The 26,491-nt window shown below is 36.3% G+C and overlaps 2 protein-coding genes across 2 annotated transcripts; one reads left to right on the forward strand and one right to left on the reverse strand.

Moving 5' to 3' along the window:
- Positions 1-19,090, forward strand: LOC112572365 (ubiquitin-conjugating enzyme E2 H). Its single transcript, XM_025252002.1, has 7 exons — positions 1-154; positions 3,029-3,105; positions 11,898-11,972; positions 13,380-13,419; positions 14,112-14,164; positions 14,554-14,682; positions 15,127-19,090. Exons 1-7 carry the CDS (start codon positions 102-104, stop codon positions 15,243-15,245), a joined length of 546 nt encoding a protein of 181 aa, XP_025107787.1. The 5' UTR covers positions 1-101; the 3' UTR covers positions 15,246-19,090.
- On the reverse strand, positions 18,938-26,465 carry LOC112572363 (nuclear-interacting partner of ALK-like). Its single transcript, XM_025251999.1, has 9 exons — positions 26,343-26,465; positions 25,636-25,774; positions 22,881-23,031; positions 22,144-22,227; positions 21,791-21,918; positions 21,378-21,481; positions 20,905-21,073; positions 19,713-20,066; positions 18,938-19,333 (listed from the first exon to the last, which is right to left on the reverse strand). Exons 1-9 carry the CDS (start codon positions 26,429-26,431, stop codon positions 19,241-19,243), a joined length of 1,311 nt encoding a protein of 436 aa, XP_025107784.1. The 5' UTR covers positions 26,432-26,465; the 3' UTR covers positions 18,938-19,240.
- Between the last annotated feature and the right edge of the window lie 26 nt (positions 26,466-26,491).

Raw genomic sequence — 26,491 nt, forward strand, 5'->3', positions numbered from 1 at the left:
CACGTGACCTAACGTCATTCCTAGCAGAAGACTCCGCCATTAGCTGTTGTTGTTTTGGAGGTGGGCTACAAAAGTCTGTTGCCCGAAAAAATATCTCCGCAATGTCATCTCCCAGCCCAGGAAAACGTCGTATGGACACTGATGTTGTAAAACTGTATCCTTTTTTTTGATTTTACCTTGTGTTAATCCGAATCGTATTGGTTGAATGTCTCTTGTTGGCTGAAGACGGAAAGAGCGTAGCAGATGCATTGATATGGCTGAGGTCATATTGTGCGTTCGTTTGTTCGAGAAAGATGCAGACACGTCATAGTTGTATTTGCAATGGTCACGCAGACCAGAGTTCTTAATGAATTTCACGATGTTAGGCTTTAAATGTATGTAGGTAGTGTACACGTGGTCATTAAAAGTTGAGACATATGCGAGCTCCGATGGGGATGGCTGGAAGGCCGAGTGTAAGTAAGCAACTTTGACAGACGAGCAGGTCCTAACTGGCAGGCACAAAAAAGTGTGGCAACGATTGGGGCGAACGTATGTGTAGTTAGAATGTTGATGTAACGAGACTGACAACTTCCAGAACATCCTTTTGCTACAAATTGTCCATATTATTCGTCGGTTCTGTACAGTCGCCAGGTTTTAGCAGATTTTCTCTCTGCTGTCACCATGCTTCTGAACCAGAAATAGATCTGACCTAATGATGCTTAAAACTCGACATTTAAACAGGTGGGCACATGGCACGGCTTAGAGATTCTAATTATTGGTATTAACTAAGGTATTTTGGAAAAAGTTTACCATTATAAATGAACATTCAATTTGCCATAGAAGTATAAATGCTTTAATTACTACTTTTAGCCAAGAATTTTCCTGTACATTTCCTGTTAACTCAGGGAATCAGGCAATTTACTTTATCTTTCTGACCACAGTGGTGTTAATGTGGAGTTAATAAAGGTCACATCAAACCTGAATTAGTTGCATGCAGGTCCACGTGTCACTTATATTTTACTTTTTATTTAAACTATATAAAGGTGAAATCAGAGATTTAAAATCAGCTGCCATGCAGATTTTACACTGAAGAATATTAATGTCAGGGCACCTTACTCAGGTTATATATATAAATAGTTGTAGAACCTGTTACATCACAGTCATAATTTTACTGCCTTAATAGTTCATGTGGACAGAAAATGTCTGCATAAAGATTTATAATTTTGTTGCTTCCATCAGTTTCATTGCTAATTTATTGTCATTTTGAGAGTTTTTAGGTTAGGTACATGTCATATTATTACATAAATTTCCAAAGTCAATTAATATACACAATTAACTGTTTTTAAACAAAATTTATGTTAATTCATAAGACACAATGGGGATATGGTCTGTGGGGATAATTGTATGCCTGTATGTAGAGAATTGAAGAGTATTCACACTGTGGGAAATTATATTTTGTACTGAGCTCTTAGTTACTAAAAAAAAAGTTCTGCATTTCAAAAGTTCTTCCAGCCTTACCTTATAATTAAAATCCCTTAAATTGTGTTAGCCTTTTTCAAAACTTATTTTTTCAAAGGATGTAAAATGCCTTAAAAAATTGACATGTAGACTTATCCCATGAAAGGTTTGACTGGAGTCTTTAGATCTGTAAAAACAGTTCATCAATTTTATGAAGAGCATTTTGTGGGTCTCCAAAGGTGGGTTCACTATATAACTGATGTAATATGCCTGTAAGATTTTATTCACACATAGAGAAGCATACTGAGGCCTTTCTCTATCTCACACATCTGCTTATTTTGAACTATCGCCTGCCATTCTGTAGTCATAAATTTTAATGTCAGTAATTATGTGCGTCAATTATATTTTCTGCAGCTCATAGAAATGGTGGAAAAGTAGATTGCTGAAGTTCAAGTTTGTGATTACTTGTCACATGCATTTTAAAATCCTAGCCCCCCCCCCCCAAAAAAAAAATTATCTAATGGTTCTGATGGGATTATATTTGATATTGCAAACCATAGCATTTTGCTTTCAAATGTTTTCATGGCTACATATTTGCATGATGATGCAAGCATATGCATATTCATGTCCACATACACCTGTACATGTCATTTGATTAGAAAGGAGTGAAAGTAGAGCGAACAATGTTGAGCTACCTTTTATCAGAGCAGCTTGATTTTGCACAAACTTGTTTGGAAAATAACCTTGTCAAGATAAAAGGGATAAGGGCAAAAATACTAATCATGTTGCTTTCAGGATGCTTAGTTCTGATATGCAGAGATTTTTTAGAACATTTCATCTGTATCATGTCATAAAATGTTCATATGAAATCTGGAAGAAATTTATTTAATCCAAGCAGGAGTGATAAAACCCCCTCTTTTTTTAAAGAATATCTTGATCTTAACAATCCCTCCCCCTTTTTTTTAGTTAATTATTGTTGTCTTAGATGCTACTTAGGTCATTTTGTGGGGAGCTGTGTTCTTAAGCTGGAAAACAAAGCATTGTCATATTGATTTTTCTGCAGCCTTCTGGTTGAAACTTAGACTGTCATTTAGGAAGTGCTTTGTGTGGTTAGAGCAGCTCAGTTTGTGATTGCTTCAACACAGGAATAGGATTGTATCATTTCAAACATTCAGTCAGTGTTACAGTTGGAGCGTAATTCAGATAGTCTTTAATTTCAATTTTGAAGATATGTCAGCTTTAATAGTTTATAGATAAACTGTTACATTGTTACATCACTTTCTCCTCCTCTAGGTCATCATTTTCATTAGCTCCTCTGCGTTTTCACATTCAGATCATGCAACTTGTATGTGGCTTTTGAAAAGCATCATTAGTTTCATTTTAGGAACATCTCCCAAGTATAGCATTTCTTCAGATAATGCTTAGATCTCCTTATATCAGTTAGATAAACTACTTGATTGCTTGTTCAATGATGTTTTGTGAAAGAAATAGTTTAAATTCAGATTGAAGTAATTATTTGAATGATTAAAGTTTTAATTTAGATTTGCTTATGTGTCATCACTGTGGTTGGCAACCTTGACGGTATTTACAGTATTGAGAGTAAGCATGAAGTCACCATCATGGGTGGTCTCAATGAATTTATGGTCAAGTTCTATGGCCCACCATCCAGTGAGTATTTTTTTTTTTGTTTATTTAGGCCTGGGTGCAGTTCCATTTCCTGTTTGTCAATCATGCTCAAGAAACACACTGCAGCTCCACTTACCAAGTTAGCAGCAGCCCATAGTATTTTGATGAATGCCAGAATTTCATTTTTATAATGGATTCTTTGGTATCTGTCTTCTACATACTTATTCTCCCATTCAGCAAAAAGTATTTTGAGAAATTTTTTTAAAAGTAGTCTTCTTATTTTATGCATATATTTACTGGAAATATAAGGCATAAATATACTTCTTTTGAATAGAACTTTGCTAATACGTGAACTGTCACCTATTTGTTGCATAATGTTAAAGGTGTGCTAACAACTAGAGGGCATCAAGTCCTGTTGCTGAAGAACATTTATGTTGGCTTAACCTCACATCATTTAAAAAAAAACCCAGCAAGTTAATCACAAGGCGATAAATGCTATATTTGTTTTCAACATTGTCATGACTTATATAACTTCTTCAGGGCCATAATCTCAATAGAGTGAAAAAATGTGAACTCTCAAGCTCTGTTAGAGCTTTCTAGAGCTGCCCATTGCATTTTATGAAAACAGGCCATTTCCCTTGAATATGCAATTTAGTTTAATGAAAGAAATGTCACAGTGTAAATTATAGGGCACATTGAAGAAACAGGATTGTCGAAATTGATACCTAGAAAACAGTAGATTAAATTCCCTCCAGACTGCTAGACACAGTGAACCGTTACAAAATCTTTGTGAATGAAATAATAGATGAAGTTTCTTATTTGAGGAAATAAAGCTTCAAGTATTACACTCTGCAGTGCATACAGGATGCAGTAAATGTACTTTCAACTCTGGTTTATGACAAAATAATAGTATTTAAATTTACACTAGTTAGGTCTGCTTAAAAAAAAAATTAATGATTTAATCAACAACCTTTTTCATTAATACATATACCTACTACACCCTGCACAGTTTATGATGCTTGCAATATGGGCACAGAGGGAAATGGGGGAGAAGAGGGAAAGGCATCTGGATAAGGGAAATAACACACCTGCCAGAGGTTGTAACTAAAAGCAAACATGCAGCTGTGCTGAACATCTGACACAAAGAAAAGATTATTATGTTTAACCTTTTACTACTAGGATTGTATGGCCAACTAGGATGAGACATTTCCACTCTGACTACAGACATACACCACACCCATGCGCTTTATAGAGCTTGCCGCAAGCTGCAGTGTCCAGTAGCCTCTACAATGGCATTCTTGGCCGTGTTTATTAGGTTTTGAACCTTACCAGCTGGTTGTTAGCAACAGAATTTTCAGTGACAAGGGGGCAGAGCAGTCTGTGATATTCAGGACTGGCATTCTGAAGGTATTCAATTAGCATTCTCTGGTGTGATGGGGAAAAGAAACTTGATTCTTTGTAATATTTTTTTCTTATATATATATATAGAGACATTGTGCCAAATGCATGTTGAAGGAAGATCTTTACACACCTGAAAAAAGGCTGTGTGATGGTGAATTCAAATGCCTGAATATATACATTCTACAACTGTGATCTTGAGTGTTAAAAGTTCTTTTCATAAACTTATCCACGGGTAAAACTTAAAGTAATGTGCACTTCTTGTTCTTTTTATGATTAATCAGAAGTTCATAGGGGTATGTTTTTTCCTTTGGCAATTGAGGAGAACATGTTTTAGGGTTGGGTCTAATCAAGGACGTGTATAGGTGGATTGCTGTCTGTCTGCCAAGACCAACGCTTAGCCTCTTGCGAAGTGATCCACTGTTAGTCTCGGCGAGCCGTAACAAAGAATGTGACTAAACCGGAAGCTTTCATGTATCATGCTTCGTTTTAGTAGTTAATGCCCATGCCCCTACCATGTTATAAGTTCGTAGCATAGAATCTGTGATATTGGTCATTGCCTGATGTGAGTGACAGCAGTCAATGGTATTTTACCTTTTCCTCCACTTTAACAGCTGTGGCTTTTCTATCTGTAGTTTGGATTTTTCTTCTTCTATAGTACTGTTTTCATAGCAGCTGTTTCTAATTAATCATGTGAAGCAGCATCTGTCATCTAGGCTCGGTACTTTTGTGCACTTATTTCCACATGAGAGTGGCTACAGAAAGTTGAATTATTGGAAAATTTTGAAAGCTTTTAGTGCAACATCCAAGTTCCTAGAATGAATGTATACACATTTGTGTTGAGAATTTCCTTTTTGTCACCATCATGTATATGTAAGCATGTGCACACCTCTCACATCTTCTCCTACTGACATAAACTTCAGGGTAGAAATGTGCAGTATGGTTGCACCCAGATGTTGGAATCATTGGGGCATGTATATGACCTTTGCTCATGAAAAGACTCTTGATTTTGCACAAATTAAAATACTTATTTATGTCTTTGTGCAGTCGTGAGAAACATCTCTTGCTTCTGGTGCTTGGATCAACTTTCAGCTGTAAGCGGTCTTAAATTACAGATGTTAACACTGAAGGCAAAGTGGTGGGCACTTTGAGGCGATAAAAAGTTGACCGTAAGGGATATTGTTTACAGGTGGAGTTACAAGCTTACCATTTTTTTTTTTACAAAGCATATCCTTTTTCTTCAGTTATTTTTTTCCCTAGATAGGTGTTAAGGGCAAAAATTTTTGTTCTCAGATTCATGTATATAGGAAAAGTCAGGGGAAGTACAGGATACACAGAAAAGTCATATTGCGTGGGCAGTAGTTTTGAATTTCTGAATAACAGGAAGAATTAGAGAAGTTAATGGTCTCAAACTGAAATCTTTAGCACTTGCTGCAATAAAACATGTGTTTGAAATACTTAAAATATTAAGTATCAGAATAATGTTGCCAATACAAAGCTTTAAATTACTTCTTTAAAACATTATAAGTAGATTTCTTTAGCTTTTTTGCCTCTGATCTTTGGCTAAAAGTCTTTACGTTTTATAAGCCATGAATTTCATACTGATGGAGGAAGTGGAAGAAGCACACTACAGCCTCAAAAAGTGAATTTACTTGGGGTTGACAGGTAACAACAGAGGTAGCCCCAAACCTTTCAGTCATTGGGTAGTGAGGTGTTAGAGACTGCTGTTTTCTCAGGGCCAGCTTATTGTGAAGGTAATGCCCATCTTCTACCTCACTTGCCTTGCCTTCTTCAAAACTGTTTGGAGTTGCTGCATTTCCATTCCCAACAACTGGGTTAAGTGGGGAAGTTTGCTGTATCACATGTGTATCAAATTGTCATGCTTTCGGGGCTTGGATGTGAATGTGGAGTGGACAGAATTTTGGTAATTCCTCATCCAAAGATAGTCAACCTCTGAAAATATAAGAATAGAACAATGTCTCGTTAGATACCCTGGAGGGATCATACTGAGAGTCAGGGTTAGATGGAAAGTTCAAATCTAAGAGCAGCTGAATTCAGACCAAGACCTAGGATCGGCCCTCATAAAGAATGGCAGGTCAATATCAGAGGTCAAGAGTGGGCATCTGGACAACAGAATATTAAGAAACAGCAGGATAAGCTTTCTGGCCAAAGAAAATCTCCACTGGTGTCTTGTCCAACCTTTTATTTGATGAGAAAAGGATTGAAGCCTTTGAGATGAATGGCATTCCCAGAGAGGCTCTATAACGCAAAACTAATATTTTCCATATGAAACCCAGATTGGGGGATCAGCTGTCCAGAGGACAGACACTTGAGAGCCCAACAAACTGTTTCATCTTCGAAAACTCTCCTAACCATTGTCATGTAACCTTGGAAGGGAAGTAACATCTCTTACATTAAAGGTGTAGTTTGACTTAATGACAAGCCATAGACCACTTATGCAAGAAAGGGGGACATATGTCCCAGTGTAGAGGTGTTACATAGGGTAGACAGCCTTATTAGTTAGGGCAAGCCAGGCCTCACTAGCTGGCTAGCAGAGGTGTCAACAACATCTAGGAAGAGTCTCCCACACCTTTGGGCCAGGACCTAGTAAGAAGAGACCTGTAGGTGGAGCAGACAGGTTGATTGAGGTGGTGCCTCTCTCTTGTCCTAGCTGGCTACTTGTTAATCTGATGAAGGATGCTAGATAAGTGACAGTGGCATCCCTTGTATGCATCTAAGCAGATGTGTGGCACAATGTCAGTGTGAATGGACCAGCCGGTCAGCAGTCGAAATGACCAGCTTTCTCCAACGCCAATTTTCACTATTACCCCAAGACCAAGTCTTAACCCAAGAGGGCAAGACACATGAGGAAGGACGCTTGGGTTAGAGAACCTTGAGACAAGGGGTGAGTCAGTGACAAGGGAATGTCAGGACAACCTGCTGTCACTGTAGAAACCAAAAGATATGACCAGGGTTTGCACTACCTGTGAGAGGTAGATGTTCGTCTGCAAGGCTGACAGAAGTCATTGTTCTCAAAGAGAGGAGAATGTCTGCTGGATTTGCCTGCATTCCAAAGTACTGGAGTTGAGAGAGACTTTGTGTCAAGGTGGTGTTTGTTTGGTGGCTGTATGCGGCATTGCAGTTGTCAAAGAAATACGTGTATGTCCCTGGACCAGGGCAGTGCTTGAATCTGTGTTGCTGGAAGAGCAGTCATTGTTTGCTGAGGTGATTGGCAGATCGAGCAGAAAGTGACGATGGATGATCAGACGAACACATTGAGGAGAGAGTCATTGGTGTGTCGCAATTATTGACTGGGGTACTACTCCTCACCTCGCCACAAGAGAGACTGGCAGTGTGAGAACGGCTGTAACAACTGAGAGCTAAGTTGGTGCAACTATGCATGTGAGAGCAAATGGTAGTTTCAATGGGAATTAACAGCACTGTACAGGCAGTCCTCAACTTATGACGTTGTTCCATTCCTACTTCGCGTCCTAAAACAATTTTTGCTGTAAGTCGGAACATACGTACATACTGTATGTAGATAACATACTGTAAGCACTTATTCTATCCTAACACCTATCCTAACAGTTACTAACAGTAATTATCAAAAACATATAAACTACGTTTAATAATGAAATGAAACACGAAGTTGGCGTTATGACGTTTACAACGCAAAAACGCTTAAGTGGAAACAAGGCTTCATACAGTAAATGGGAGATGTGTCGCAACCACAAAACATCGTAACTCGGGGCTGACGTAACCCGAGGACTGCCTGTATTTTGTAAGTATGATTAGCACTGATAGTACTGGGACACCCTCTAGATGAGTCACTGTATGTATGCATTTGCATGTTGTGTCTGTTAAATCTTTATTGTTGTACTTTAAGTCACACATCGTTTGTTTGGGGAAGAGCAGGGGTAGTGGCTAGTGGAACTTGAGAGTGACTGATGTGTTATCATTGTACGTATTGTTCCCTTCAAGATTTAGGTGATGTGGATAGCAGGAGTTAAACCTTGTCACTCACAGTTCCAGTTCCCTGGGGCCAATGTCCATGTTTGTCATAAAACTTTGGAGCATTCCATGTAGGTCAAAGGACCAACTGAACAGACTTCTTAATTGGTTGTACAGTTAAGTCCAAGAATATTTTGAGTTTATTTTGAACATTTTTTTAAAGAAAACATGGAAGTAAATTAAAGGTAATGACAGTGCTATTACACTTTAACAAAATGTGTTGCCATGGTCTCCCAAAAAAGTGTGTGTTGAAGTGGGGGGTACGTAGGAAGACCAGAGTGTCTCTGTGTATGTGTGTTGAAGTGGTACGTAGGAAGACCAGAGGAGATTGTCATTGACATTTTGTTTAGTACAATCTTTTATTTAGCCAATGAAGACTGATGCAGTATATTAGTATTTATCTGGATGCAGTATTCACAACCATTATAGTGTTTAAGATAATTGGCTTTTTGTAATATAGAAATCTAAGCAGCTGTCATTTACTGTTGCCTGCTTCATAATTTTTATAAAAGTTTTTTTTTTTTTTTAGATTTCCTTGCTTTTTTCCCCTGAAAAATTTCATGAATTCATTTGATTTACAGATACTTGAGTAACATACACAATGATGGGGATATGTGCAGACACAGTTGCAAGACTGATTTCTTGAAATTAAAGTTTCTCCCATACATAATGATAAGGACAGATAGATTTAACATCATCCTATAATGTCAAAGGGGCAGTCTTCTAGAATCTTTCTCTTTGTGCACTTCTGCAACATAGATGCAACATTGTCAGTAAAAAAAATGTTTTAAATACAGAGACAGACTTAACTTTCTCATGTATATAATAGATAGAGAAGCATTATTGTAGAAAAGTGTTCTCCCAGGACCTGTGTGCATAGACGTGTGTGTGAAATGTGTGCATGCCTGCTTATATGCAACTATTTCAGCTTTTTAAAAAATTGAAAGTTGAGACCTTTTTGATAGCATTCAGGAATAGATTGTGGTCAGCTTAATTCACCTTTTTGTTCACAAAGAAGAACAGTCATATCTATTCCTGCTTAATTGCACAAAATTGAAAGAAAAGGCATGCACCTTGTAGCTGTTGATGTTGAGAGGTTATGTTGGCAGCCAGGTCTATCCAGACCATACTGAAAGCAGTCATGGATGCTTTCCTGCTATTACAAACTGTATTATTAAACAAGCAGGAAAGCTTTAGTGATCTGAGCAAGTTAAGGGCAAGGGATATAAATAGCAGTAAGGCACTAAGTGGTGTTTCCTCTCAGTTTCAAGGACCAAACCTTTTTTTTGTGTAGTCTTTTGTCATATTTAACAGATGGGGACATGCTTAACAATGAGGAGTGTCTCCATGATCAGTTAATCTCTGCAGTCAGCATCATTAAAAATGTCCATTACCTTTTTACAGCTTTTACCTGTTGCCAGTCTACACAGCCAGCTGCTGTACCATAAAAAAGGCTTTGTTGCTGGCCAGATGTGGCATACCTAGTTCACCTTATTCTCTCCAACTTATCTATTTCTTACAAGTTGCCAGTCTGTTGCATTCCATGTAATTATTTCTGTGCAAAAATGATCTGTTTTCTGTGATGAACTAGGAAATATGGTTAGCAGTGTTGTACTGGGAAAGGGGATAGGGACTAGTTTCCACTCTCAAGCCTAACATTTAAAAAATAACATTCTTCATTAGGTGTTTTTGTGGTAGTTTTTCTGGTGGCACAGTTTTGCAGAATGTTCAAGTTGGTAAAAAAATTGTGTCACAGGAAGTAGTACATAAAGCTAGGGCAAACTTTCATGACTGGGGCAATACACTTTTGGGCTTTATTCATTTTGGACATATCATTATGTGCAGCTCATGCTGTGGTGATTGATGTATGTAAATAGGCCTTCACTTCCAAGCACACTACCACACTTGCAGGTTTTCTTTGGCTTGTCAGTGGCATCATGATTTTTTTGTTACTTAAGGTGTTCAGTTTTTAAGCAAGACATATAAAAGTGTGATTCTTTTCCCTTTCAATAATTTCCAGCATAAACCTTTAACTTCATATGTATAGATATGTGAAATGAAGGAAATCTTTAATTTCCTGGGAAACATAAGCTACATCAGTACTGACTTGTTTTTCTATCACTTCTTTTTCAGCTGAAGACAGTTTTACTGATGGTTTTGTCTTCAGTTTCTTGGCTTGTAGACTGGGTATTTTATCATCTTGCGATTTTGCAGCTATGGTTTCTGTGATGTGATGTTTTTATAAATGTTATTTTCTCTATGAAAAGGAGACTTTTTAATGCTTTTTGTTAAAATGAGATGCAGATAAATAGAATACCAGATTGATGGTATAACATGAAACATTCTCACTTTGTCAGTGCAACGTTAAAACAATTGTATGTGCTGTTTGAATGGCTTTTCTATTTTTTTGCATATGAAAGCTACATATGATAATAAACTCAACCAATAATAGTATGCTGAAAGGGGAAATTTAGTTTATGTGGACAACATGCTTTTGTTCAGGATGTATGAGAAACCACCCTGAATACTGAGTTTGTCCAAAGTTTGTTGTACGGAGCTGGTGCTTAGAAGTTTACTATATATTGTTCAAGTCAGTGAGCATTTGTTGCTGGCTGAAAGGCATTAAAATACAGGACACAAACCATTTGAATGATTTTTAACTGGCCTTTTATAGCTTGTGAATTCTGGGGGTGGCTGTTAAATAAGATAAATAGGTCTGTATGAGCAGCACATGCAAAACAAATGAAAGAAGATTAAAACATGATAAATTTGTCTTTGTGTGTATGAAAAAATTCCCCCTAAATGTTAGATCTTCCAAGAAGAAAAAAGAGAAGTAATGTGTTATCTTTGTAGTAAATCATATGAAGAATTTTTTTGCTCAGATGAGCTAGAATTTGTGTAAATTTGTTCGCAGAAGCGAAAGATGAAAGGAAAAATCCCAAGATTTCAAATTACATCATTCAGATAACAAAATTTCCTCTCATTTTAGTGACACATTTTCTTCTTTACTCAGGAAAGCTTGTCCTGTTAAATGTATTTATAATTGATGAAGGAACGGGACAGGGCTCATTTCTTTTTTTTGTCTCAGGCTGAGATAGAGTTTAATTTTTCTAATCTTGCTTAGCATGGAAGTATATGTTTCAGAGCACTTTATCAATAGTAATGTTATTATTGGTCCATCTAAACATCGTATTAATTGGATAATTTTAAAGAAATTGTATCATTTTCATTTTTATTATGTTGGCCTTGCTATCTGAAAGCAAAATTTAGTTTTTAAACATGTGAAAACAAATTTGAAAGGATGAATAAAGCTAATCACCATTTTTATCAGTGACAGCTCCAGAAGTGTTAGAAAAATAATCTTTTTTTCTGTGTTCCTTGTTTGGATCATTAAAAACACTTTATATACTTGTTTGTCATTTCAGCTCCTTATGAGGGGGGTGTATGGAAGGTCCGTGTGGACTTACCAGAGAAATATCCATTCAAGTCACCTTCCATAGGTAAACATTCAGATTTTCTGCTCACTAGCAGCCCAGGATTTTGATTTTATGAGGAAAAGGTATACCTGAATGTGAGAGTTGTGTTATTCCAATAGGTGCAGTGATGGACGAGATATAATTATGCCACAGGTATGAGCTTTTGCGAGACAAAATATTATTATTATAAATGATCCCTTTTTTAAGAAGAATGTGGTGTTTCTTAAAATTTATAATTAATAATGCCATTGTAGAATTGCTGGGTTTTTTTTTTTTTTTTTTTTTGTTTTCTTATGGAATCTAAGTCTACTAGAAAGATAGAGGTGTATGTGTGTGTATATGTTTTTAAGAAAGATGTCCCCTTTTTGATAGGTCAAAATAATCTGGGGCTGATCAGTTCAGCCATTTGCCTATTCAACCACTGCATGTGCCGATTTAAATAGTCTGTAGTCAGTTCGACCAGTGACTTTTGTTGATTCAACCACATCATCATTCATGCAATAATACCATATCATACCACAAAATAAATGAATTTTGAGATGGTCTCCTTTGTTGGCATTGGCTGACTTGTACATTTCAATCTTTTTGCTTGCATTGTCTTTGTGTGTTTGCACTCATTCACATGGCTGTGCATTTTTAGTTTGGTGACAGCCGGCTCTCCGTAACTGTCTAGCCCATAAACACACAGAAGAATGCAATACCATGTTTTGAGGGCAATGATCGGTTGATCTTTGACCTTCTTGCTCTTAGAATGGAAGGTCAAGCCAAAATGAAAGGATGGGGAAAATTCTAAAATTAGTTTTTAAAAAATCATTAAAATCATGAAGGCCTTAGACAAACTGTATAAAATGTGGCAATAGTAATCAAGAAATAAAGGTGTTAGAATGTCTGCCCAAGGGAGCCAGAAGCACTGCCCAAAGTGTCAACTGTTTTGAGTAGCAGTTGGGGAGAGAAGTGTTTTTGTTCTAAAGCCCATCAAAAAAACAAGAAGTAGAGACAATGGAATACCATCCATACTATAATATGAAAATTGTTCAGCCAACTGAGGTGAGTGTCTCTTGTACCAACTCATGAACAGGAACCAGTTGGTTGATATTGACTAGACACAACATTTACTAAAATTAAGAACCACCCCCCACCCCATCACCACCACCACCACCACCAAGACTAAAAAGTTGTTTGCTGATTGATGGGATCTTCATACCTTCACCCATTGCTTTACGTTCTACTCTTGTATTACATTTTTATGTTGTTCACTGTGTCTACATGTACCTCACTGTCCACTGGCTGTTATCTTTTCCTTATCATTATTGGTCTGCGCAAGGAGTGTAATCTGTCTTGGCCACGATGCTGTGCATTATAAGTTCCCATTATTATTATTGTCTACTTAAATAATATATTGCAGTTTAAGATAGTGTTCGTCTTTTTCAGGGTTTATGAACAGAATCTACCATCCAAATATAGATGAAGTGTGAGTTTCATTATATTTAATAGTTCTTTTTGCTTAACCACTATACATTCTTGCTTTCTCGTGGTTTTTTTTTTCAGTTTCCTTGGCAGATCTTAATTAGCAGTAGTTTCAGGAAAAAATGTGTCTCTCAGTTCGGTCTCTCAAGACAATAATTATGTACATTCACCATCAAAATTATCAACAGATTTTACCTATATTAATACACTTATACATCATCATCATTATTTAAAGTTGCACATTTATTGAAAAGCTTTGCCAGTAGACAAGGTAATAAGCTCATTTCAGAGTTCACGGCATGAAAGTACTTTTTGTTTGACAATTGTCGCTTCAAATGCCTAACAATACTACAATTTTCATCCTCTTTTGGGTGAACACAATACTCATTTGCTCTAGTATATTTATTAATCTTCAATATCATTCATCCTGCATTCTCTTCCTTGTATGGCATATAAAAAGTTAAATTAGGGCACAGGTCGATCCATATATAGTAAAGAACTGATTTGTTGCTTGGGAAAGAATCTAAGTAAAGTTAGGGAGCTTTTGATGCTACTATTGAAATGCATAAATATTGTTAATTCATTATACAAGATCTTTTAGCTTCCTGCAATTTATTAAACTAAAAGGTATTCATAATAGTGTTTTATCACTCTTTTATAGCTTGTTTTGTAGCATAAATGTTAACTGTTGTGCAGGTCTGGAACAGTCTGTTTGGACGTGATTAACCAAGCATGGACTGCTCTTTATGGTAAGTATTTTTGAATCTGAGATCATAATAATTCCTAAGGAGATAGATGCATTGGTCTTGAATTTAGCTTATTGGCTTCTGTAAACTATTAAAAGCACTCTAGCCATATTCACACTAGATTCAAAAACATTTGCTATAAAATTTATATAGTGTACAGAGTGCAGCTAATAAAAGGGCAAAGATAATGGGTTTAGAACTTAATCATAAACATTCACCATAAAATAATGCTTCTATTTTACACTGACCATAACTAAGAAAGGCAGAAAACTTGGAAGTATCTTTGAGTATGGAAACTGTACTTTGGTTGAGTGATGAGTTATAGGTTACCTTTGTTTTAAGCATTTTTGTTGCTTCTATCAGGGTATTAATGGCGTTTTCTTGGTTGACAGATTTATCCAACATTTTTGAGTCATTTTTGCCACAACTTCTCACCTATCCTAACCCCATTGACCCCTTGAATGGGGATGCAGCAGCACTTTACCTCCACAAACCTGAAGAGTACAAGAAAAAGGTGCAGGGTAAGTGCTGGAATTTAGTATGTGTGTGCTGCTATCTTCTAGAATTTTCCTAGAATACTCTTTAACTCCACGTGTGGGTGCAAGGAGAGGACTTTTCATTTTCCTTTGTATTTAATTTTTTAGCTGTACATGTATTGGTTCATATTGGGGCCGTCTTCAAGTGTGTGTTTGAGACTGGTATTTGTCAGGTATAGGTGAAGGCCATCATCAAGATATGTTCTTTGCATAATGTCAGTTGGCAAATAAGTGAATTTTTTTTCATTGTTAGCTTTGTCTAGCTACCTAAATATATGGTCAAAGTGATGGTGTTTATACTGTTCTTTGAATGCTACTAGAAAAGCAATTTGTTAACAGTAGTTGTATATTCCTTTGTTTTGGCATGAATGAATATGCTTTAGTTAGCTGCAAAGTCTCCTTAGCAGTTTGAACTTTGTTTTTCTGCAGAGTATGTTCAGAAGTATGCAACAGAAGAGGCACTGCGGGAACAAGAACATGTGGAGTCCTCCAGCGAGTCATCGATGAGCGACTTTTCGGAGGATGAGGCACAGGACATGGAACTATAACCTGCCTCAGTCCTAGCGCCTTTTCAAATTGTACTTCATGTGTAAATAGTCTGGCTGGATACTGTCTGCATACTGCTCCCACTAACCGATCCATAGCTATTCAGCTCAGTTGCATTCTTGGCAGAAGAGCCCATGGTGACAGTGGGTGTGCAAATTTTGTGTCTGTGGTTTCTGCTTGAAAGGAGTATACCTGTCGACTACAAGCGACTGCTGTGAATAGTTCTGCCTGGGTTTTGCCAGACTTGCAGGTTTTCTCCTCTTTGGGTAGACAGCTACCAGGCTACTCTGGCTGAATAAAGCTTTTCTTGAGGTTCTCAGATGGATCTGACTGGTATGTAACCAATGGCTCCAACTTTTAGGGACAGCAAGACCTGGGATGAAGGGCTTAGGATAAGTGTTAAAGGAAGAGAAATTGCAGAAGAAAGAAAATTAATGCTGGATGGAGGTGGATCCTAATATTTAAGTAGCTTTGCTTCAGATGACAATGAAAAATATCACAATGGTTTTGCCTTCATCAAGCATTAGTCTCTTTGTGAAAATTGTGTTGCAGGTTTGAAATCCCCTCTCCTCATCCAGTGTAATTTAGGGTAAAGTCTGAAAAGTAGAACTGAGAAATGATCAAATAAAATGTTTTTCCCCAAAGAATTTGCTTACAAGGCTACCAGATTTGGATCAGGGTATAAATGTGAGATGCTTGATCATTGATGTTGCTGTTTACAACATGCCGAAGAAGAGTAGTTTATGTTAAAATGTTGTAAGCTCTATTAAATGTTATATGTGCAACATTTAGACCCTTCTGTATCCCAGATTTGCTGGCCCTGTTTTAATCCTCTGAAGTGGAAGACATTGTGTTGGCAGTAGCTAGCAGTGTTGAATGAGTGAAACCTTGAGTAATTGAACTCCCCTTTCTACATCCCATTTTGTCTGAGAGTTGAAGTTTTTTGTTTCTCAGTTTTAATCATCTTTTTTTTCCATTATCATGTCACAGTTTTGTTTTTAACTGATTGAAGTGTAAAATGTAACTACCTTCATCATGTCATGTGGTTATTCCCCTAAGACGACAAGGGGGGTTTGCATCATGATTATTCCGCTTTTCTTCATTAAGCGTTCTGCAGCATAGAGTGTACAAGTGTGTCGGTGCAAGTGGTGCATATGCTAGATTGTTAACATGAATGGTTTAGTCACAAATAAAAAAGAATAAAAGAATACTTTTCAAATGTTATTCCACAGAGTGTGCACTTGTCCTTGCTTCAGACTTTTTTAATCATACACTTTGTTTTATACAGATATACTGATAGCACTTTTCTTGTTTTAGCATTAGTGTGGTAGGTCTTAGTTGTGGATGTTGATGTATAGTCAGTCTTGCCATCATCTCAATGGATGTAGGTGCTTTACAAATTTTTCAGTGGAATTAACAGGTATTTTTTTAGTTTTGAATTGACACCAACCTTTTCATTTTGGTTTCGTCAGTCTAATTGAACATAAATACAACATCATAGACTTGTAAGGTCCCTGGACTGCCAAATGTGTTATCTTTCTCCTATTTCTTTATTTACACTTTTACCCCAAGAGCTGACAGGTACAAAAGATTGGGTTGCCACTATTTGAAAAGATGTTCTCTTTCTGCAAAACTATCATTTTTCTACTTTACAGTCTTCATAATGCCATTGAAAGTGTTTGATATATATATATACATTTTTATTTCTTTGAGCATGTTATCTCCATAAATATACCTGCATGACTAAAAGTCTGTATCTGTTATAATAATGCCCAACACTGCTGGAGATAGTTTTGGATTGTATAAAAGAATAATGGTGGTGGGGGGAGGAACATTCTAAAAAAAAGCCATAAATTTCAAAAGATTTTTCTTTTCCAAACCCATTTTGACCGCTTTTAATTTTGAAAAAATCTAAATATTAATAAAACTCGAATAAGCTGTAAAAGCCCTCATGACTGAATTGTTTCAAGAAATGTGTGATTATAATAAAGATATTAAAAGATGTCCTTTCTACTAGTTACTGTCTTGTTTTGAAAAAGAAGTAGGATGAGGTTGAAGTCCCAAGTTTTATATATTACAAAAAAAAGCATAAGTGTGATTTTATTAGGACAACTGTTGGAGGTACTTTGAGTAATAAGTTAGCAAGAGGTGAAAGATCATTTTTAAAAAAAAGTATAATTGCGCAAACTAAAGAGATGGAGTCAGATTTTCTTGAATTGAATGGACTAGTTCTTACAGTTTTCAACCAAGTTATAGTATGCAGCCCTTAAATTTTTTTTTTTAATTCAAAACTATGTTGAAAGAAAACCAGTAATTTTAGGAGTACTTGGATGAAGCACCAAGCTTTTTTTCATGTAATTCTTGGAGTTGTGTTTACAGAATTTTGGCATAAACTATAGTTGCAAATAACTTGAGTAGTGTACAGATCACGAGATAAAAAGCTAAATGTTGACAATGATATTGGAAGTGGAAAACTAATTTATAAAATCTTTGCTTGTTTAGGTGCATCCTGTGCACATAAGCTCCCTCATATTTTCATCTGCTAAGAAATCAAATGCAAACATATGGTAAACAATGCTTGACAGGGATAGGTATTATGTACAGCTGTATGTGCTTGTGCAATGGGAAATATTATAGTCTCATCTTTGTGCAAATGTGAAGTCTGTGATTGTTGCCATGCAGTGTTACCTGCTATTGTTTCATCACGGACGTATATTTAGTTCGTGGTTTCATTGACTTACTCCTATCACATTAAGGGTTGGTGGAATATTTACTCCTTTAGATTTGTGTGTGAACTTGTATGGAGCAGGATTTTTTTTTTAATTTGCTGTACATCTTTATAGTTTGATAAACCTTATATAGTGTACAGAAAGGCATGCAGTATCTTGCGGCCTGTGAAGTGTGCTGCACTTTATGGTCTTTTCTATAAACCAAAAGACAATTTTCTCTGGAAATATTTAGCTTCTAGTGGTTTCTAAAAAAAAATTTCCCTAAAGATAGCATAAGTACTCTTTAAAGATGTCCATCAGGTAACTTAATATAATAAGGGTAAATATTTTGTTGAAAATTTGCAAATATTTGGTGACTACTATTTATTTTTTCAAACCAAATGCATGCACATTAAAAGTCTTCAAAAGAATTTTTTTTCTCTTTGTGATATATCTCTACAATCCCTATGCACAGAAAGAGATCAAAACCTGTCCATTTATGATCCAAGTATATTTATGGACTCTGGTGAGGCGACGGATTTTTTGTGCACCCTTGTATTTCAAGAACAGTTGGTCATTCCCTGTGTGAAATCAATGTGATTTGGGATAATGTTATTAAACTTAGCCATTTTTCTTGGGATTTTGTTGTGAGGGGGTGAAGAATGGGGGATGCAGGGGAAAAGTGGAAATAGCAGTCTGTTAAACCTTTTACCCTCAACTTGGATAGGTAGATTATAGCATACAATTGTCTAATACAAATTAGTATTGTGTGCCAGCTTATCCTAATGGCCAAGATGTTTCTTTTACTGTAAAGGATCAGTATCAGTAATGATACTAGGATCGCCAGAATGTTAGGGTTGTTTTTTTTAACACTTCTGTTCATCAAATTGCAGCAAAAGCAAATTCTAATTTTTGTCAAGCATGGCTTTGAAAGTGGCTGTTACGTTCTGTTATGTGCAGAGATCTGATAAATTCTCCAGTAATCATTTTCGTGTAATATCAGTTTTTTAATAGCAAGAATTTTCTCTGAAATTTGCTATCAGTAGACTGTTCATCCTTTATGCTCTCATTTAAGCAATTTGTTTACAATTTTGTAATGTCTTCGTCAAACTTACAAAAATAAACATGGACATTTATTATGTATTGGATACCATAGTGTTCGTATGTATGTAACACAATTCCAGAAATATGTTTGCGTTTATGACATTGGTTTTGAAATCTCTTGACTGGTTGTAACGCCTCAAATAACAACATGATCTTCATCAAAGATGTATGCTCTTTTGCTAATGCTATTCCGACAATTCCTGTGAAGTTTTTTTTGTGGGAGGTGACCACATGCTAAGCACTTTACGAATGCACCGGAGACCTTCCACCATGGTTCCCTGAAAACCAAAACAGAATATGGTTAGGAAATGAAGTATTAAATATTCAAAATAAATTTCAAATGGTTGACACAACAGCTTTAAACAACCAGTACTGAACCAGTATTTTCTGAGAAAGATAATAGTACACAAAGAAAAAAGAAGATCCAAGGAGCAAACAAAGGAGTGGTCAACACACAGCTGCAGTCTGTGAGCATAAGCCAATGTATGGTAACTGATAAAATATATATCTCCTGGTGGATGTTTTATTTTCTCTTCTGTACTACAAAATGAATGCATCCCATGCCTTTAGTACAGCTGTATCTAATTTTCTTTCAAAATTCTGAATATATATCTGATCAACTTAATTAAATGGCAAGAGAATCTGTTGTCGCCTTACTTGTTTAATCTCCTGAGACAGGCGATGGGACTTGCTCAGCAAGCCAGGAGTGATGATGTGCACACCAAGAACCCAGGCAGGTAAATGCTGATCTTCATCACCTCCAGCAGGAGACCTATTGTTTGGAGGGCTCACCACTGCATCTTCTTCATGAGAGGGCTGCAAGGCTGAACTAGGTAGTGAACCTGCAGAGGGTGACAAGCTGTGAGATACTGGGATGGCTGGTGGTGGGGACTGGGACTCATCAAGTGAGCTGATGGAGGTGTTCAAAGTATTGTCTGTTAGCCTGCGAAGAGCAGTCCAGGGGCACCATAGGTGGTGACTTCCAATAGGATCCAGTCGGTCCTGCATCTCCTTTATTAAAGAAAAATAACAAAACAATGTGCAAAGTCATACTGATTCTCTACTAATAATAAAACTTCCTTACATAGTACATTTCCTTGCTTGGCAGTGAGCTCAAAGTGTTTGAACTAAAGAGCAGTATGAGAAATACAGTAGTGCAGTTAAAACTATAAAAACAATTGAGGGTGGGGAGAAAAAGGAGAGGTATAGTATCGATGAAAGAGATATGGGCAAAACAGTCCAGACAAAGAAAAGAAGTGGCAACCAAATTTGTCTTGTCTAATGTAAGCCACATGCAAGAGGCCCATGTGAGTAGACCAAATGAATGAATCAGCCTGGTAACAGATCATGAAAATAACAATAACACACAGCATTGCTACTTTGTTGCTGAGGCGAGCCCAACCAGTGCAGTTTGAGAAGTGAAATAAAACGGTCAGCTTATGATTACAAAAGACAACACAGTTTGTTCCTGTGGTGTGGCTCAGCAGTGTACTGGGCAAAAAGGTCATGCAGTAGGAACCAAAAGGTGTTCTGATCTCATCCTGGGACAATCTAATTGCAGGCTGGCTGTCAAGAGTTCTTTAGCTACTTCAATATCCTCCCCTCACTATAATCTCCTTCCCTCTTAGTGCTAACTTGCCTCAACCACCTTCCTACCAAATCAATCAACCAACCTAATGTTGAGAGTGCAGGTACAGTTTTCCAGTAATAGGCATGAATAGGCCTGAAACTAGTGATACTATCGTCATGATGGGCACACTACTTCGGAGTGTTCCTTTATAAGTTATATAGCTTCAATGCCAGTTAATATATGCATCATAACACTTGTAAAAAAAAACTTTTTACTCACAATTTTACGGAGTTTGGAAGATGGCGCACAATCACCTGACCCATCAATATCTGAGGGTAGTAGCTGACGTGTGATATTGTTCATGCTGCTATTAGAATTTTGCTTGTAATTCCACAGTCCTATCTGCCGCTGACACTTGGTGCATGTGAGTATTTGATCACGGTCCTGACTTCAATAGGAAAACAGAAAATAATAATAATAATCAGAAATCTAGCACAGTAGAAACTAAAACGTAAGCACTTGAAAATGATAGTAAATGTATAATTTATCTGCAAGTATACTTGTCCAAAGTGTTATATAATGCAGCTTAAAATAGGGACATTGTGCTGACATTTTTCAGTTTATCTACTCACAAAATATCCAAATGTCAGGGCAGCAGCCTCAAGTATAAAATTTTTTCGTCATAATCACAGCACAAGATACTTTGCAACTTGAATGTGTGTATATATTTTGAATGGTTAAGTATTTCTCACCGAACAGTCCATCCTGTAAAACTTAATGCGACAGCTTGAGTTAATGTGTCCCTTTCAGTCATCTTCTCCTCAATAAACTTGGCAGCATGATGCTTGTGAAAACCCTTGATGAGTTTGACAAAAGGGATCACACAATAAGTTTCTGCTTCAAATGTATCTTTATTTTTATCTCTCACACACAAAGTTAAAACAAGCATTTAGCAAGTGTGTTTTCCATAGTGTATTGGTTAAGATCTGTTCCAGCTGTTTAGGTGATGTACTTTATTGGTTTACTTTTTAGGATGGATGCGTTTGCTCTGTAAAATGAGGTCACAGAAATTACTATTGATTGAGCTTTGATGTCATCATTTAGGATAGTTGCTTAAACATATTCTGTTTCCAAAGTGAGTTTCCAAAGTGAACAATGGACTAACCCAAATCTGCAAAGGTCCATAGTCTAATTCAGGCAAAAAGTGCTGACTCTGATGCAAACTGTTCAAACGTTGCAGAAAATCCTGATGCAGACCTTCATGGTCATCCAAATCTATCCTCAAATAGGATTCTGTGCCCATACAAAGACACACACACATGTATACAAAGTATAAAACGAGGCCATCAGGTTCTAGAAGTAATGGGATAGAAAAGCATATATACTTTTTAAAATTGTAAAACTATATAAGAAAGCAGACATTCATAACCATAAAAAGGGTTGTGCAAATGACTACATTTATGAAGAATGATACATGCTCCAACTCTAAGAAAACTTTGTACTGAGTAAAAAATTCACCTGGGCAAGGGTTTACTGATATAGGGCAAAACTTTTCATGTGCTGTAAGCAACTTTGTCACCAAGGTCTTGCAAGCCTTTCTGTCTGTAACAAATAAGGACAAAAAGAAAAGTTGGTTTTCTGGCATCCTCAAAATCTTAATGTTACGTGCATTTTTACTAATGAATCTGTACTTTTCAAAAAAATTTCATTACTCATATAAACAACCAATATGACTTTATCCACATCTCAAGACCTTCACAGAAAGGAATTGGAAAAGAAAATGCTTAATAATTAAAATAAACAGAACAGCTTTATGTGGTGCGTGATGGCCTTAAAAATGGTGCACCTGTAGTCGGAGCTATGCAATAAAATGACATCACTCAACCTCTCCCATCTGCCCGCTGTCGTCTGCTCCAGTCAATTCGAGAAACAATATCCACTAACCCTAACAACGATATTATCAGATGAAAAAAATCTAAGATGTCCTTATCACATGGTTTATACCCTACAGGCATCCACTAACCCTAAACCCTAACCATATTTCTATCATTAAAGGCAGTTCATTAACAGAACTCCACGCAAAAATGTGCACCCCTCTCAAAATTGACCAAACTCGCTCTCCCCTCTGACAAAATAGCATAGACCGTTCTATGATGCAATGTGCAGCACCTATATCAAAGTTGTGCCCATCATTTTTTTTTTTTTTTTGATGAGTAATTCGAAGAATATTGCACATGGATAACATATATACTTACATGCAGATGAGTCACTTTTGGAAGGAAGACTTCCACAGAGGTTGGCTTTGCAGGCCTTGCAATAAAGCATGTCAAAATCCGCATTCTCCCACCCATAGCGTGCACAGACCATGGGAGACAGCTCTACTGGTTTAGCAAACCATTGTAATGGCTTAGAAAGTTAAGGAAGACATAAACTTAATGCATAACTGCAAAATGAACACTCTTTGAAAAACAAAAAACCAATCATGGTTTTCAAAATGTATGGGGCATGTCAATGTTGAGAATAAATTTTGACTAGTTACAATCTCTTAGCAGACAGCAGACATTCTTTTAATAAACACTTTATGTGCTTTCATGTGCACTTGTATTCTGAACATTTTACAGATATTATCATCATTTACTTATGAGAAAATATGATAAATTAAATATAGGACTTCAAGCATTTAAACATAATAAGTACATATTTATTATTTTTTCATGCTCTCACTCCATCACTAGTCACTTAATCAACATACTTTTGTGATGTCACATTAAAAAAACCCCACCAGATAGACATTAAATAAAAGGCAACTAACAGATACATATGCTGGTTTCAAAACATAACTGTTTCATATGAGAGGTAAAACTGTTATAAAATAAAAAAAAATTTGGCTTTTAAATTTCTAGAACACTTGTTTGGTAGAAAGTCTAACAGTTACTGGATGAGTCAAATACCAAGAGACTTTCTGAATGAACACATAAAGACAAAAAATATCAAACAATGAATTATACAATGTACCTGAAAATCTCACATCTAATTGTTTTATTGGTGGAGAAAGTAAAATTTAGAATAATTTTAATAACTGAGTGATAAGGCTACTTGAGAATGGCAATGCTGGCATGTCTTGACTTTGAAACTGATGGTCCTATCTCAAGATCTGGTGCTTGAGAATGAAGTAGCAATGTGAAGATTGGGTGAAGCACTTTGGTTAATTATAGCCAACTTTGCTTGTTGGACATCGTATGAAGAAAAAGATGCAAACAGCAGACTAATACACTGGAGAGATGCTGCCAGTACAGACTATCAGAAGTTTTTAGTGATATTCCAAGCTATACCATTATTATGCCATAACTATGAAGGAAATATTCAACATCAGTCCATGTCATTATTATTATTATAGACATTAATGTTTTCATTATTAACAGTGAAACCCTTTTCCCTTCCCTATCCACCATCGAATCCTTTAAACATGCACTAACAATACATCTGATCTGTGAGCATTACTCCTTACACTAATCAACATATTTGTAAATAGTTGTGATTATAGTCGATTGATGAACCTTTTCCATAAACATGACTCTTTACTTGGTAAACATTACTGTTCCCATAACGCTTGTCCTTTATCACACCCTTCCTTTTGCAATATCATGTTATTCTCAGCTCTTGTTCTTGTTATTTGATTTCTCTTTATGTTTTCTGTATTTAATTTTATTCTTCATTTAGTACGGTTGTTTATTATTTTAAACCTCATATGCTATTTGTTTGTATTCCTGTCCTTCATATGCTGTCCATGTTTCGCTCTAAGAGCATACTCCTTCGGAATGTGAGTATGCGCTTTACTTTACAAATTTTGCACTTATTATTATTATTCTTAGTCTGCCTGCTCATCTACCTCTGCAGATTTATGACATTCTCCATTCCTACTGTTTGTTGTCTGATTCTTCTATATATTTTTTTTATTACTTGTCTACAGAGTTGATTCTCGTTCTGTCTTTCATACTCTGTCCATGTCTCCTCCTTGTCTTAAGCACTGAGAGCATGCTCCTTTTTGAGTATGATTAGACACTATATAAATCCCATATTATTATTTTTACACCAATCTCTTGTTTATCGTGGGAGATGCGTTTCAGAACCACCCGCAATAACCGAAAATCCATGAAATAGAAATGGTATATTTATTTATGTATTTATACACGATATTAATGCTTTATATACCATCCCCCATACTTGTATGCTACATAAACCTTTCCCGTTTCCTTAATAACCATTACCACAATGTTTTGTGCATGTATTGTACCTTTACAGTAAATAAAAAAACAAACACATAATATGTACCATGCTGTTCACTACCTGTAATTGAACGAAAGTCGAAAAAGTACACAACACACAACACGCCACTGTACTGAGCCAATCGAGGGCTGGGATACAATGCAGCATTCTCTGGTTGGTCACTTCTCTAGCAACCAACCAGTCGTGCGTTGTTTACAATTGTGAGTAGGCACGTAACGTCTCAGGCAGATGATTCTGGTTCTTGTTTAAGAGTAAATACATGCACTATTTACTGTAATTCATATTAATTTTATTATTTATAACATTTCTTTATTGTTAGAATTAATCTTAGCAATATATTTTATACACATTTTAGCTTTTTCATCTAAAACAGATTCATAATATATATATATATTCTACTGATTGAATCTCGCAAAATAGATACACAAATCATTTTTCCCATTTCTCATAAAAACCCGCAAAATAGTGAAGCCTCGAAAGGTGAGGCACAAAAAGGCGTGGGATTACTGTATATCATTATTTTTCAAATAGTGGTATATTTATTTATTATTTCTTACATAAGACATAAAAAATATAATTTTTGAACTGAAATCTTTAACAGTTGCTTCTAAGACAGCAGCCCAATAAGATTAGAATAAACCAGTAGTTCAAGAGAAAAAGTTCACCAATGGCTGAAGGCAGTAACAATGATGACCAAAACTTATGTCTAAATATAAAGGATACTGAGAAGGTTTCTACACGCTTAATAAAACTGTTATAGCTTCTGCTAATGGAGGGTGCATCAGACAGCACAGGAGATGCGGCGTCTGTGATAGTATCATTTAGGCCTGTAGTTGAGGATGTGTTTACTAAATCTTCACATCTGTGGAAAAAATTACATTTTGTGAAGATATGTTCATCTGGCATTGATAATGCCTATACTATATAGGCACGAACTGCCATAATTTTAATCAAAATTTATCAATGCTCCAACTTTATAATGATAAAAAAGCATTTGTATAATACATTTTCCTGAAAGGCAATAAACTCAAAACGCTTGAACAAAAGGACAGCACAGTTGCAAATTATTAAGTGGGGTGGGGGGTGGGGGTATTGGTGTTTTACGCCGTGCCAGCAACTGAGGCTATATTACGGCAAGGCAGCCAGCCCTGTAAACAAGTGGGGTGGGAAGGGAGGAAGAAATGGTGCGAAAAGGAGACCACTAGCTACTGGCTAACACTTAATCAGTCCCAGCAATAACGCGTAAATGGTGCTAGAAAATTTCTGATAGTCTGGTTAGCTCGTTTAGTTTATTTAACATTGTATACTTTCATTTTTAATGCTCACCGAGACCAACAAATGGGTTTTTTTCTAATGCCACTACAAAAATGAAACATAAAAGGCCTTAAGCAACGACTTCACAAAAATATAATGTTTACAATTTTACTTACATGGAATTATCTATATGATTCTCTTTTTGGAACAAGAAAGATGACAAAATATCTTTCACTCGCTGGGGTGTCACTGACGAAGCCGCCATTTTTGATACACTACCATAATAGTTTCGTAAAATAGCGTATTATTGGCCAGTTGTTTCCCT

This window comes from Pomacea canaliculata, linkage group LG9 (assembly GCF_003073045.1).
Source record: "Pomacea canaliculata isolate SZHN2017 linkage group LG9, ASM307304v1, whole genome shotgun sequence".
NCBI classification, from domain to species: Eukaryota; Metazoa; Mollusca; class Gastropoda; order Architaenioglossa; family Ampullariidae; genus Pomacea; species Pomacea canaliculata.

Excerpts from the sequence above, each read along its gene's own strand:
- LOC112572363 (XM_025251999.1), bottom strand. The coding sequence starts at position 26,431 with ATGGCGGCTTCGTCAGTGACACCCCAGCGAGTGAAAGATATTTTGTCA. Across the intron at positions 25,775-26,342 it reads AATCATATAGATAATTCCAT|ATGTGAAGATTTAGTAAACA; the intron begins GTAAGTAAAATT and ends TTTTTTCCACAG. Across the intron at positions 19,334-19,712 it reads TGTCTCAGGAGATTAAACAA|GGAACCATGGTGGAAGGTCT; the intron begins GTAAGGCGACAA and ends TTTGGTTTTCAG.
- LOC112572365 (XM_025252002.1), top strand. The coding sequence starts at position 102 with ATGTCATCTCCCAGCCCAGGAAAACGTCGTATGGACACTGATGTTGTA. Across the intron at positions 155-3,028 it reads GACACTGATGTTGTAAAACT|TATTGAGAGTAAGCATGAAG; the intron begins GTATCCTTTTTT and ends CGGTATTTACAG. Across the intron at positions 14,683-15,126 it reads GTACAAGAAAAAGGTGCAGG|AGTATGTTCAGAAGTATGCA; the intron begins GTAAGTGCTGGA and ends GTTTTTCTGCAG.